The 14,126-nt window shown below is 36.0% G+C and overlaps 1 protein-coding gene across 1 annotated transcript in view; it reads left to right on the forward strand.

Annotated features, from left to right (window-relative positions):
- Stk3 (serine/threonine kinase 3) overlaps window positions 1–14,126 on the forward strand; it is a 219,689-nt gene that overhangs the window by 49,766 nt on the left and 155,797 nt on the right. Inside the window, exon 6 of the mRNA XM_042673057.1 lies at window positions 32–199. Within this exon, the coding sequence (XP_042528991.1) occupies window positions 32–199 (168 nt within the window). The remainder of the gene's footprint in view (window positions 1–31; window positions 200–14,126) is intronic.

The raw sequence follows: 14,126 nt of genomic DNA on the forward strand, positions 1-14,126 counted from the left end.
TAGTATTTATGTCTGTGTAATGTTATTGCAGGATACAATGGCAAAACGCAATACTGTGATAGGAACTCCATTCTGGATGGCTCCTGAGGTAATTCAAGAAATAGGCTATAACTGTGTGGCTGACATCTGGTCTCTTGGCATTACTTCGATAGAAATGGCTGAAGGAAAACCTCCTTATGCAGATATACATCCAATGAGGGTAAGAAAATTTTTCCTAAAATTGTTGACATTTTAAATGTTTAAGTGTCATAATATCAGAGTAACTAAATATAAAATAAGTTCATTTGAGAAATAGAAGAAGCAACTCAAAAACTTATATGAAATAATAGAAGATCCTGAATAGCAAAAACAATCCTTAGCAGGAAAAACAGTGTTGGAGGAATATCAATACCAAACTTCAAACTCTATTATAAAGCTGTAGTTATAAAAACAGCTTGGTACTGGTACATGAACAGGCCTTAGGACCATTGAAATAGAATTAAAGACCCAGAAATAATCCCACAGTCCTATGGCCACCTAATCTTTGATAAGGGAGCCAAAATCATTAGATGGAAGAAGGACAGCATCTTCAATAAGTGGTGCTGGCAGAATTAGCTATACACATGTAGAAAAATGAAATTAGATCTTTATATATCACCTTGCACCAGAATCAACTCAAATGGATCAAAGACCTTGAGGTAAGAGCAGATGCCCTCAAAATATTACAGAAGGGATAGGGGATATATTAGGGCTTCTTGGCACAGGTCAAAACTTCCTAAATAAAGGTCTAAAAACACAACAACTCAAAGAAAAGCTGAATAAATGGGATTGCATTAAACTGCAGAGCTTCTGCAAAGGACATAGCTAGAAAGATAAATAGACCACAGATTGGGAGAAGATCTTCACTATCTATACAACAGACAAGGACTTCATCTCAAAAATACAAATAGAACTCAAAAAATTAACCCCCCCAATAACAAATCCTTAAACAACTACCCCATTAATAAGTGGGCTAAAGATTTAAAAATAGACTTCTTTGGAAAGGAAATAAGATTAGCCAGTAGAAACATGAAGAAATGTCCAACATCTCTGACCATAAAAGAAATGCACATTAAAAGTACATTGAGATTACATCTCACCCCTGTTAAGAATGGCCATTATCAAGAAAACAAATAATAGTAGATGCTGGTGGGAATGTGGCCAAAAGGCAATGCTACTACACTGTTGGTGGGAATTTAAACTGTTTCAACCACTCTGGAAAGCAGTATAGAAGTCTTCAAAAGACTAAACATAGAGCTATCCTATGATCCAGCAATCCTACAGGGCATTTACCCAAATGACCACAAACAAGGCCACACTAAAATTACCAGCACAACTATGTTCATTGCAGCCTTATTGACCATCACTAAGATAAGGAACCAACCCAGATATCCCTTAGTACATAAATGGATCAAGAAAATGTGGTATATATACCCAAATGCAATTCTATTCTTCCATCAGAAAGAAAATAAGGAAATAGAATTAAGTGAAATAAGCCAGGCCCAAAGAAACATAGGCTCCATAGTTTCTCTCATTTGTAATAATTAGTGTATGTCTGCGATAGTCCTAGCAGAGAATCACAATAACCCAATAGCTATGTATATATGACCAAATCGAAATGAATGCCAAGAGGTGTTTTTTATTGTTCGAATGTATGGTATAAAGATATTTCTTTATTCTTTTTTTTTTTCTTTTGTTTATCTGCTGTTGTGACTGTGTTGATTTTGGTACCCTTTGTCTTGTATCTATGTTTATCTGATTTGGGGAAGGGAAGAACAACAAAATGGTGAGACAAACAACAAAGGGTGAACCAGTGCAATAGGGCACTAGGCACTATATTGGAAATGAATTTTACCACTTGGGGGTGGGCTAGTAAGAGGGAGCAGAAAATTAGAAAAATGAAGGATGGGGTAAGGTAACAATATTTAAAAAGAAATGTACTCAGTACCTTACTTATGTAACTGTAACCCTTCTGTACATCACCTTAAAAAATAAAACAATTTGAAAAATAATTTGAATTAGATTCTGTGCAAAAAACAGGAAAGCTTTCTGTCAGATATTAGTAGCTATTAATATTTCTTTCCTTTGCATTCTTAATTTTGAGAAAAGAACTGAAGTCTCTGTTTATCTCTTTAATTGCCATTTTTCTTCCACCTAAAATACATATAAAATCCTTGCTTTTCAGTAGAAGAGTTGCTAAACCCTCTTTGTGCTTTTAGTTTCTTGTTTTCTCAGTGTGAATATGGAAGAATTAAATACTTCAGTTCTCATTTTTCTATCCTTTTGTTTTTCTTTCTTTTCCTTCTTTATCTGAGGCTGATATTAAAGAATCCTATTTCTAATATTACTATTTATTTACCTTTAAGATAATTAGATAATTAGGTATGTTTAACAATTACTTTTTTAGAAAATAGGATTCCATTTTTGTACACCATTGTATGCTTCTATGGAGTCCTTTTCCAGGATTAATTTGTGAATTTGAATTGTCTTATTTTCTTTGTTTTAAGTTTTTAGATTTATTAGTACGTGAGCCTCTGTCATACTAAAGAACATTTTTCTTTGTAAATATATTGCCCTCTAGTGGCTATAGTTATCTCAGGAAGGATGGGAATATATATGTGTTTAGGGTTTATAGGTATTTATAGAAAAGAGATGATAAGAGTGACTGGCATGTATAAATAGAAGAGAGAGAAAAGTGCAGTATTTTAGAATATCCTGGAAGAGGAATAAGTTGAAATTATGGCTAATATTATAATGCTATTTAGGCATTAAAATATATAATTAACAGAATATTATCCTGAAAATACTTCAAAATCTAGACTATATAGAGAGCTTTATAGAGGTAATAGTTTCAATACTACAGTTATAAGTATATATTATGCTCCTTATAAATCCCTAAATATAAATTTCATTATGAAAAATAAAGAAAACATAAAAAAACATGAAAAATTGCAAGGTAGACATGAAAATAGCAACAAAATTTCTCATTTCTTTTATGATTATTAGTTTTCTGTTTTTAGTATTTTATAAGGATGATCCTCAAACAAGGATGTGAATGTGAGGTTCATTAAGTTATCTCAGGCAACCTAGAACTGGTATTTGATTGAAGTAATTTGAGTTCTTACATTATTGTGATTCTACTGCTTCTGTAAATCCTTTTTTTTTTTTTTGTAGTGGGGGATGATACTAGGAATTGAACTTAGCTTTGTGTTTGGTAGACAGATAATTTATCACTTGCTTCCAGCCCTATTGCTTTAGCTATTTTTTAAAATAGGTGACTGGCTAATTTAGAAATAGCTTATTTTAAAATTCCTAACTCAATTTCTCTGAATCCTTTCCTCCCACTTCCACCTATGAGTTGTATAGTTCACTTTGATCAGTGTCCTTTTCACCCTTTTTCCCCAGAGTTCTGTACCCTTCCCCTAGCCCCCCTGAAGATAGGCATTTGAATACACATACATAAAGAAAACAGAATCATAAAAAAATAAGAAACTGAAAAAAAGGAGATCTCACATTTCCATATCTTGTTTTTGATATGTATGTTATTTTATATAAATATGGAGAGACACTTATGCATTGCACCTACAAGTTTCTCTTCCAAGAGTATTCTCTTTTGGTCTCACAACTATATACATATATGTATGTATATATGTATACATATATATATACATACATATATATATTCCTGTATAATTTATTATATCCCAGTGTATTTTAGATTTAATATCCACCTATTAGAATAAACATGTACCAGTTGTCTCTCTGAGATTGGCTTACCTCACTTAATATGATTTGTTCTAGTTCCACCCATTTTCCTGCAGATTATTTTATTCTAGTCTAATGGCTGTGTAAAATTTCATTGTGTGTAGCTACCACATTTTTTGGATCCACTCATATATTGTGGGGTATCTGGGGTGTTTCCAATTTTTTACTATTGTGAATAGTGCAGCAATGAACATGGTTATGCAGGTGATTATATTATATCCTGGCCCATGATGTTCTGGGTAGATGACCAGGATTGATATAGCTAGGTCATAGGGAAGATCTATATTTAGTTGTTTGAGTAATTGCCAGACTGCTGTGGTTGTACTAGTTTATATTTGCACCAACAGTGCAGTAGGGTTCCTTTTGCCCTGCATCCTTGCCAGAATTTGTTGTTCGAATTCACAATGTTGGCCAGTCTAACTGGGCTGAGATGGAATCTAAGACTTGTTTTGATTTGCATCTCCTTTATGGCTAGGGATGATTAGCATTTCCTCTTGTGTTTCTTTGCCATTCTTATGTCTTCTGAGAAGTTTCTCCTTAGCTCTCTTGCCCATTTAGTGATTGGTTTATTAGATTTGGGAGAGGTTAGTTTTTTGAGCTCCTTGTATATATTGGATATTAGTCCTTTATCTGATATATTGTTGATAAAGATATTCTCCTAGTCTGTTGGCTGTCTTGATGTAGTCCTACTTGTCAAGTTTCTGTCCTATCTGTTGTGCCCCTGGGAATCTTTTCAAGAACTTTCTACCTATACCAATACATTCTAATGTTTCTCCTACTCTCTGTTGCAGTAGTTCAAATTTTTGGGTCTGACATTGAATTCTTTGATCCACTTTGAATTAATAGTAGTTTATAGTGACAAACAAGGATCCACTTTTAGTTTTCTATATGTCTGCCTAGTTTTCCCAACACCAACTATGGAAGAAGCTGTTTTTTCCCCCACTGTATATCTTAGGCTCCTTTATCAAATATCAAATACTGTAAGTGTATGGCTTCTAATCTTGTACACTGATCTTCGGGTCTATTTTTGTGCCACTACCAAGCTGTTTTTGTTATTATAGCTCTGTAGTAGAGTTTGAGGTCTGGTATTGTGCTACCACCTGCATTGGTTTTTGTGCCTAGGATAGCTTTTGGCTAGTCTAGATCTTTTGTTGTTCCATATGAATTTTTGGGTTGTTTTCTCTATCAGTACAGAATGTCAATGGGATTTTGATGGGGGATTACACTGAATTTGTATGTCAGTATGGGCCATTTTCACAATATTGATTCTACCTATCCGTGAACATGGAAGGTCTTTCCATTTCCTAGTGTCCTTTTTGATTTCTTCATATTTTTATAGTATTCTCTAGAAATATCTTTTAAATCGTCGGTTATAAAGCCTGCCTGGGTTAATTCCTAGCTATTTTATTTTGGTTGAGGCCACTGCAAGTTGAGGTTGTTTTCATGATTTCCCTTTCTGCTGATACATTGTTGGCATATAGAAAGGCTATTGATTTTTGTGGATTAATTTTGTATCCTGCTATTTTGCCAAAGTGGTTGATAAGTTCTAGGAGCCTGAGGATTGAGTTTTTTGGGTCGTTTAGGTATAAGATCATGTCATCTACAAAGAAGCATAGTTTGATTTTTTCTTTCCCTATGTGAATCTCTTTTATGTCCTTTTCTTGCCTTATTGTTTTAGCTAGGAATTCCAAAACTATATTGAATAGGAGTGGAGAGAGTGGACATCCTTGTCCTGTTCCTGAATTTAGGGGAAATGATTTTAGTTTTTCCCTGTTCAGTATAATATTGGCTATTTGGTCTGTCATATATAACCTTTATTATTTAAAGAAATATTCCTCTTATTTCTAGCTTCTCCAAATCCTTTAAAGTGAATGGATGTTGTATTTTATCAAAGGCTTTTTCTTCATTTATTGAGATGGTTGTGTGGCTTTGGCTATGTTGATGTGATGAATTACATATATTGATTTGCATCTGCTAAACCAGCTTTGCATCCATCTGTGGGATGAATCCCGCTTGGTCACAATGTATGATTTTTTAAAATATGTTTCTGGATTCTGTTGGCTAGTATTTTATGGAAGGACTTTGTATCTGTGTTCATCAGTTAAGTTGGTCTGTAGTTCTCTTTTTTTTTTTTGTTGGATCCTTACCTTGTTTTAGCATTAATGTGGCATTGGCTTCATAGAATGAGTTCAGAATTGCACCTTCTTTCTGTTTTACAGAAAATCTTGAGGAATATTGATATTTGTTCATTTAGCGGTGAATCCATCTCTGCCTGGATTTTTCCTTGTTGGAAGACTTCTGATTACTTCCTCAATCTCGTTGAGTGTTGTTGGCTTGTATGACTGGTTTATATCTTCTTGGTTCATTTTAGGCAGTTGGTATGTGTCAAGAAATTTGTCCATTTTTGCTAGATTTTTTTTTTTTTGAGTATAGAGTTTGAAATAGTCCTTTATAATCACTTGGATTTCTTGGATGTTTGTTGTAGTATTTCCTGTGACATCTATGATTTTATTGATTTCAGTCTTTTTCTTCTTTGTCATTCTTGCTAATGGTCTGTCAATTTTATTAATTTTTTTCAAAGAACCAGCTTTTAGTTTCCTTGATTTTAGGTATAGTTTTTTAAAGTGTCAATTTCATTAATTTCTGCCCTAATCTTTGCTATCTTTCTCCATCTAGTAGTTTGGGGTTTGTTTGTTCTTGTTTTGTTTGCAATTTTAGTTGTATCATGAGATTATTTACTTGAGTTATTTCTGTTTTCTTTATATGTGCGTTTAGAGCTATAAACTTCCTTCTCAGCACTGTTTTTGCTATATCCTAGAGGTTCCATTGTGATGTGTTTTTATTTTCATTGAATTGTAAGCACTTTTTAGTTTCTTCCTTAATTTCTTCTCTGGCCCATATGTTTTTCAGTGTTATTCAGTCTCCATGTGTTGGAGTGTTTCTGCAATATGCTTTGTTGTTGACAACTAGTTTTGATTCCACTATGGTCAGATGGAATGGAAGGAGTATTCTCAATCCTCTTGCATTTGCTTAGGTTGTCTATGTTTTCTATGACATGATATATTTTGGAGAATATTCCATGGGCTGCTGAGAAGAATTTGAATCAGGTTGTTGTTGGTTGGAATACTCTGTAGATACTTGTTAAGTACATTTGGTTTAAAGAGTCGTTTATTTCAGAGGCTTCATTGCTTATGTTTTGTTTGGTTGACATATCCTTTAGTAAGAGCCAGGTATTAAAATCTCCCATTATTATTGTGTTATGTCTCTCATGTTCTGTAAGTCCCACAGTATTTGTTTAACATATTTTAGTGCTCTTTTATTTGGTGTATAGATATTGACCACTGTGATTTCCTTTTTATGGATCATTCCCTTTATTACTATGGAATGGCCTACCTTGTCTCTTCATACTAATTCTAATGAAAAGCCAAGTTTGTGAGACATCAATATGTCTACTCCTGCCTTCGTGCACATTGTATTTGCATGAAAGATCTTTTTCCATCCCTTTACCTAGAATTTGTTTTTATCTTTGACTGTGAGGTGATTCTCTTTGAGACAACAAATGTATAGGTCTTTGTTTTTGATCCAATCTACTTTGGTTAGGAAATTGAGCCCATTAATATTTTAAGGTTATTTTGGAGAGATGTGCCGTGTTTCTTGCCCTTTTCTTTATTTCCTATATTTTGCTTCCTTCCTCATTTTGTGTTTAGTAGTCTAGTGATTTTTTCTAATGTGTTTCCTTGGCTTTGATTGTTTTCTTCAGATTGTATGCTTCCCTTTACTATTCTTTGTAATGCTGGTTTAGCGTTCAGAAATTCCTTTAAGTTTTGTTTGTAATGGAAATTTTGAGTTTCACCATCAATTGTGAATGATAACCTTGCTAGGTACACCAGTTTGGTTGGCAGTTGTTGATCTTAAGAACTTGAATTATACCGTTCCAGGCTCTCCTTGCAGTCAGAGTTTGTAAGGAGAGATCTGCAGTGCTTCTGATCTTGTTTCCATTGTAATATAGTTCCCTTTTTGATTTTGCTGCATTTAAAATTAATTTTTTTTAAGTCTAGAGTCTTCACTACAGTGTGTCTAGAAGTATTTCTTATATTCTGTCTACTAGGAGTTCTGTGTGCCTCTATTAGGTGGGTGAGATTTTTCCCTTGAACTGGGGAAATTTTGTTATTTTTTTATTGAGTAGATTTTTCAATGCCTTTAGTTTTGAATTCTTGCCCTTCATTGATCCCAACTATTCATAAATATGATCTCTTGATTAAGTCCGGCAATTCTTGGATTTCCCTTTTTTATGTTCAGAGGGTCCCCCCCCCCCATACCTTTGATTTTTTTTTTTTTGTTCTAATTCCCTTCTTTTATTCTCACTCCTGATACTCTATTTTCCATTTCCCTTGTTCTATTGCATAAGCTTTCAACTGTGGTTTGCAATAGGGAAATTGAACCTTTATGCTTCCAAGTTCTTTGTGGAGGCAGTTCTCATGGTATTATTTTCTTCTTTTAATGAGCTGTTTAGCATTTCTGTTTTCTCTCCATATCTTTTTGGGCAACCTGTCTATTCTTTGTCATTTCCTACTTGAATTCTTCTATTTGTTTTTGGATATCCTCTGTTATTTCACTGTACAATTCTCTCATTATTTCAGTGGTTCTTTTGTCCTCCATCTCTTCTTCACTCTCACTAGGGTCTTTCCCTGGATTGTTGTTGGCTTTTGGATTCCGTTTGTTGTCTGATTGATCATGGATTTTGTAATCTTTCATTGTGATTTTTGCATTTGGGTTCAGGGATTATCAGGGGCTTTCAGATTGTGGTAGAATATGGTGGTGGAGTGTGGTTTGCTGGATGGATCTCTGTCAGACTGTGTTTGGCAACTTTCAGCTCTGTGTGGTGCAGGTAGTGTAATGTGTCATGGTCAGTTGTTAGGGCTTTGTGGTGTGTGGGGTGGTCTGGTGTCCTAGAATAGGTTTAGGCCCAGTGGCAGGTTCCTGTTATACGGTGCACAGCAGTCTAGTGTCCTGACCCAGATCTGTGTCTGTTGTAGGCATATTCCAGCTAGTGTAGTGGAAAGTTCCTGCTAGCCCAAGTAGGACTTCCAGGTATTGGAATAGGGGTAGGAAGCAAGGTGTTCCAGCGCCTGGACTCCTTTGAGGCCTGGGGGGTAGGGTGGCAAGTTCCTACTATGCTTAATTTGAGGTTGTCCCGCCCAAGCCCCTCAGAGGTGGTAGGCTCCCACAGGGCCATGAGGGGAGACTGTTCCCACTTGAGTCCCAGTCTAGTGCCCTCCCAAATCCTGGATTGGTGTCTACTTCCCATGGGGTGAGGAGCTGTATTCAGGTCTCTGGGGTAAGCCAGGGCTTTGAGGGAGGTGTGTTCCTGCATATCGGGGCAGGGAAATCGTCCCCACTCTAGTCCCATAGTACATTTGTGCCCTGCTTGAGACAGCCGTGTGCTTCGGAGGGGCTTGACTCCCACTGGGCCATGCAGGGAGATTATTTATTCCCACTGGAAATCTGGAACTGGTGCCTTCTTAAGTCCTGAACTGGTGTCTACTTCCTATGGGGTGGGAGGGATAGGATTAGGCCTTTGGTATAAATTGAGTTTAGGAGCGGGGCGGGCTCCAACAGTGTGGTGCGCAACAGTGTGGTGCGCAACAGTGTGGTGTGCGGGGAGGTTGTCAAGCTGTTTTTCAGCAGGTCAGGTTTTTCTGAGCTTTTGTGCTCAAGAGTAGCCACAGCTTCACTTCTAGCTTTTTGTTGATTAATTGGAGAACAGAGTCCTATGGACTTCCGTGCTTGAACAATGATCCTCAAATCTTATCCTGGGTAGCAAGGATTACAGGTATGAGCCAATGGGAGCCAGCTGGGAGTTCATTTTTTTTTTTTTTTTTTTTTGGGTGTGGCCGTGGGGCCTGAACTCTGGGCCTGGGCGCTGTCCCTCAGCTCTTCAGCTCAAGGCTAGTGCTCTACCACTTGAGCCACAGCGCCACTTCTGACTTTTTTCTTTTTGTGTATGTGGTGCTGAGGAATCCAACACAGGGCCTCATGCATGCAAGGCAAGCGATCTAGCATGAGCCAGGGGCTGGGAGTTCATTCTTTATAGTACACATTACAAATTAAAGCACTATCTTTCTTCCATTGTAAATCACTTTTTTTCCTCCCACCAAGTATACTTCTTGATCAGCATAATTTTGTTAAAAACAAAGATAGATATAAAATTAGTTAATATTCACATCTGTGAAGTAAATACTGATTGTTCAGTTTTTAGATAACTAAAAAGTAAAAAGTACCAAAGAAGAGAAAAGAATCTGTGATCTCCTTCCTCCTCACTATTAATAGTTTGGGTGAGAGTTTCTAGAAGTTTAGTAATATCCCACACCTCTTATACACCTTCCTCTCCCCAGTTGCAATCTGTAGGGCTTGTTAGATAGTTGGAGTGGTGTTTTAATTCTGTTTACAAGGCCAGAAATCTGAAATCATGGTATAGTCAATACTATACTCTCTTTGAAGGATCTAAGGAAGAATCTGTTCTATGCTTCTTCGGGCAGTCCTTTGCTTTCTTTGGATTGTAATTGTATCAAGTTCTGCTTCTCTCTATATCTTCAGAACATTGTGCTGTTTATTGTTTACTTTATTGTTTCCTTTTTTATTGTTTACTTTATTGTTTCCCTTTTCTCCAAATTTTCTTTGCTTTTCTCTCTCTCTTACTCTCTCTCTTTTTGTCGATCATGGGGCTTGAACTCTGGGCTTGGGCACTGCCCTCAGCTCTTCAGCTTAATGCTAGCACTCTACCACTGAGCCACAGCACCAATTCCGGTTTTCTGAGTGGTTTATTGGAGATAAGAGTCTCAGGAATTTCCTGCCTGGGCTGGCTTTGAAGTGCCATCCTCAGATCTCAGCCTCCTGAGTAGCTAGGATTATAGGCATGAGCCACCAGTGCCTGGCTTGCTTTTCTCTTATATAGACACTTGTTATTGGACTTAATGTCCTCTCAAATCATCTTTCTTTCAAGATACATAATTATATTTACAAAGATTCATTTCCCCAATAAGGTTGCATATTAGGTTCTAAAGATTAGGATGAGAACAAATTTTTTGTCTGGGGGAATCAACATTGAACCAACTGAGATATGTTTTTTATACCAAAATATATACAAATGATGTATATATACTTTAAGAATTATAATTAAGATTAATGATGAATATATAAAATTTATCATTGTAAGCATTTGAAATTACATCATTGACATTCTGTACATTTACATCGTTCTGTACCTCCCAGCAATGTTAATTTTCCAAAGCAGTTTTGTCATTGCAAATTGAAACTCTGTGCCATTAAATGGTAACTCTTTATACTGTGCCCCCTCAACACCTGGAAAATGGAGCGTTGACTCAAGTGGTAGAAGTGATAGCCCTGAGCAAAAAAATGCTCAGGGACAATGACCAGGCCCTGAGTTCATGTCCCAGGACTGGCACCTCTCCCCCAAAATTTTTAAATGAATCCCTTATTAGTGAGAAGAATACATACTCCTGAATGCCATTAAATGTTATCAGCATGCAAGATTTAATTAATATTAGAATATTTTTGATTCACTATTAATATTAAAAGATATACATATTCTAATAGGGAGGCAGTGAGTTTGACCTGAACATCAGTTTGAGACATCTCCTCTCCTATGTTGGTGTTTGGAGTTAGAAAAACTAAATGCCATCAAGATATGGATGTTTGCTTTTTTTTTTTTTCAGGGCTGGCATTTGAACTGTGTCTTATTTATGCTTGCTAATTTATGCTTTAGTTATATCTATTTTAGATAGGTCTTAACTTTTTGTCTGGGGTGATCTTCAACCATGATCCTCCTACATTGTATGCCTGCTATATAACTGGGATCACAGATATGTACTGTTTGACCTGGCTGGATATTTGCTTTTTAAGGAGTAGTATCCTGGAATTGTTTTTATGTATTTTTTAACCTCCTTTCTCCTTTATTTTCATCTACAAATATATACTTATTGTGCATGTTGGACTTGGAGGAAATAGTATAAGCAGGGAAGCCATGTTCACTGCAGTCTTGGGCCTTCCAGTTGAGAGATAACTAGCCTTGCAATGCTAGAACTATTTAGCTTCCTGTTTTGTGGTGAGAAAAAGATAGGTAAATGTCCAATTGTTTATGTGTCTATACATTGTAACTACTTCAGTTATATACATTATACATCTATACTTATATTGTCATCAGTCATATTGCTATAAAGAAGACTTTTAGTATTTTTTCATTACACTGAAGTTTTACTTTCCATGGTTGTAGTTACCCACAGTTACAAACTACCTCCTGAAAAGAATAAATGGAAAGTTCTGGAAATAATCCATAATACTTACATTGCGACTCATTTTAATAGTATGATGAAATCTCACACATTCCTACCTGATTGTAAATCATCTCTTTGTCCAGCGTACTCATACTGACTTTCATATATGTCTGGTGGTCACTTAGTAGCTTCACAGGTTGACTGTGAAGTATTACAGTGCTGTCTTCAAGTGGCCTTTACTTAGAAGCTTGCCTTTAAATCATAGTGTTTGTCATTCATCTCACTTCATTTCATGAAACAGACATTATCACAAGAAGGGTTGAGCATAATATGCAAAGATATTTTGAGGAAAAGATCACATTCAGGGGCTGGGAAGGTGGCTCAGTGGTAGAGCGCTTGCCTTGCATGCATGAGGCCCTGGGTTCTATTCCCCAGCACCACATAAGCAAAAAGAAAAAAAAAGCTGGAAGTGACGCTGTGGCTCAAGTGGTAGAGTGCTAGCCTTTAGCTGAAGAGCTGAGGGACAGCACCCAGGCCCAGAGTTCAGGTCCCACGACCGGACCCAAAAAAAAAGATTACATTCATAGAACTTTTACCCCATGGTGTGTTAAAATAAACATTATATTTTATTGTTACTGTGTCTATTGTCTAGGTTAAATTTTATCATATGTATATAGGTATTGAAATTGCACAGTATGTATAGAGAGCGCTTGGTACTAGTATTATTCACAGTTTCAAGCATCTACTACGAGTACTGGAATATAGTCCATGTAGATAAGTGGAAACTAGTGTGTTCTGTTTTTTTCCCCTTTTCACTATTTTTAGGTGATTTTTTTTTTTGCCCCCTAACAAGGACACTCGCCCCACATTTGTTCTCTTTCCATCTTCAGCTTTCTTTCCACTTGCCTTACTGTTTATTCCACAGTTCCTTTCTGCTTCTCTATATTTTCTTGATGGTCCATTTAAGTGATAGCTCAACAGTCTATTCTCTTAATGGTATTTTGGGATTAGTTAGAGATGGATCCAGAGGAATGGGAAAAATGGAACTGTCAGAGAATTCTATTATTACCTTCAGTATGTATGGTTTTGTTTCTTACTCTACTTGAAAAGTAGTGTTCTGGTGTATGGTTCTGATACATATGGTAGGGATAAGGAATTCCAGCTTCTCAACTGGGGGTGATGGCTTATTATAGTGACATTTTCACCAAATTTTTCATCCAGAATAGTGTATTCTTGAAGACATGAACAAGAAGGAAAGCTGCATACATGGATTTCAACTTCTTTTGATGAATCTACTAGGGTTCCCCTTGAGGTTACAAACCTGTTGTTGACAAATTCTCTGAAAGCATGATTAGTTTAGTAAATATTGAGGAAGCAATCATTTTCCTATTGACATACAAATTACATAAATACAAATTACAGTTTTGGAGACATAGTTTCATTAAATAGTACTTAGAGCAAGAGTTATTGAGAATTACACTATAGTCCATCTATAAGATTTTAATGTGGAATACTGAACAGTCCAACATTTTTTCTATATTACTGTGAAGTAGTTTAAAGGAAATAATTGATTTATAAATTATTGCAAGAAGTTATTTACATTTCAGCTTTTTGATTATTACCCATAGAATAAAACATTGCACATTGTGATGTATTATGAACATGCATATATACAACTGAAACAAAATAATAGATGGAGCAGTTCTTGGAGTACTCTGCTTTCTATTCCGTTACAGTATTTTCTTCTGTCGTGTTTTATTCTCTCATTAAAAACTTGATGGTGAAAATTCATTTGTTTTCTTTTATGATTCAGTAATGGTTTAAAATTTTAATTTGTAAGCCGGGCACTGGTGTCTCAAGCCTATAATCCTAGCTACTCAGGAGGTTGAGATCTGAGGATTGCAGTTCAAAGCGGCCTGTGCAGAAAAGTCCCTGTGAGACTCTTATCTCCAATTAACTACTTAAAAGCTAGAAGTGGCACTGTGGCTCAAGTGGTAGAGTGCTTCTTTGAGCACAAAGATGCTCAGGAACAACTCCCTACCCCTGAGT

Source organism: Dipodomys spectabilis, unplaced genomic scaffold (genome assembly GCF_019054845.1).
Source record: "Dipodomys spectabilis isolate Male_0828 unplaced genomic scaffold, ASM1905484v1 ptg000783l, whole genome shotgun sequence".
NCBI lineage: Eukaryota > Metazoa > Chordata > Mammalia > Rodentia > Heteromyidae > Dipodomys > Dipodomys spectabilis.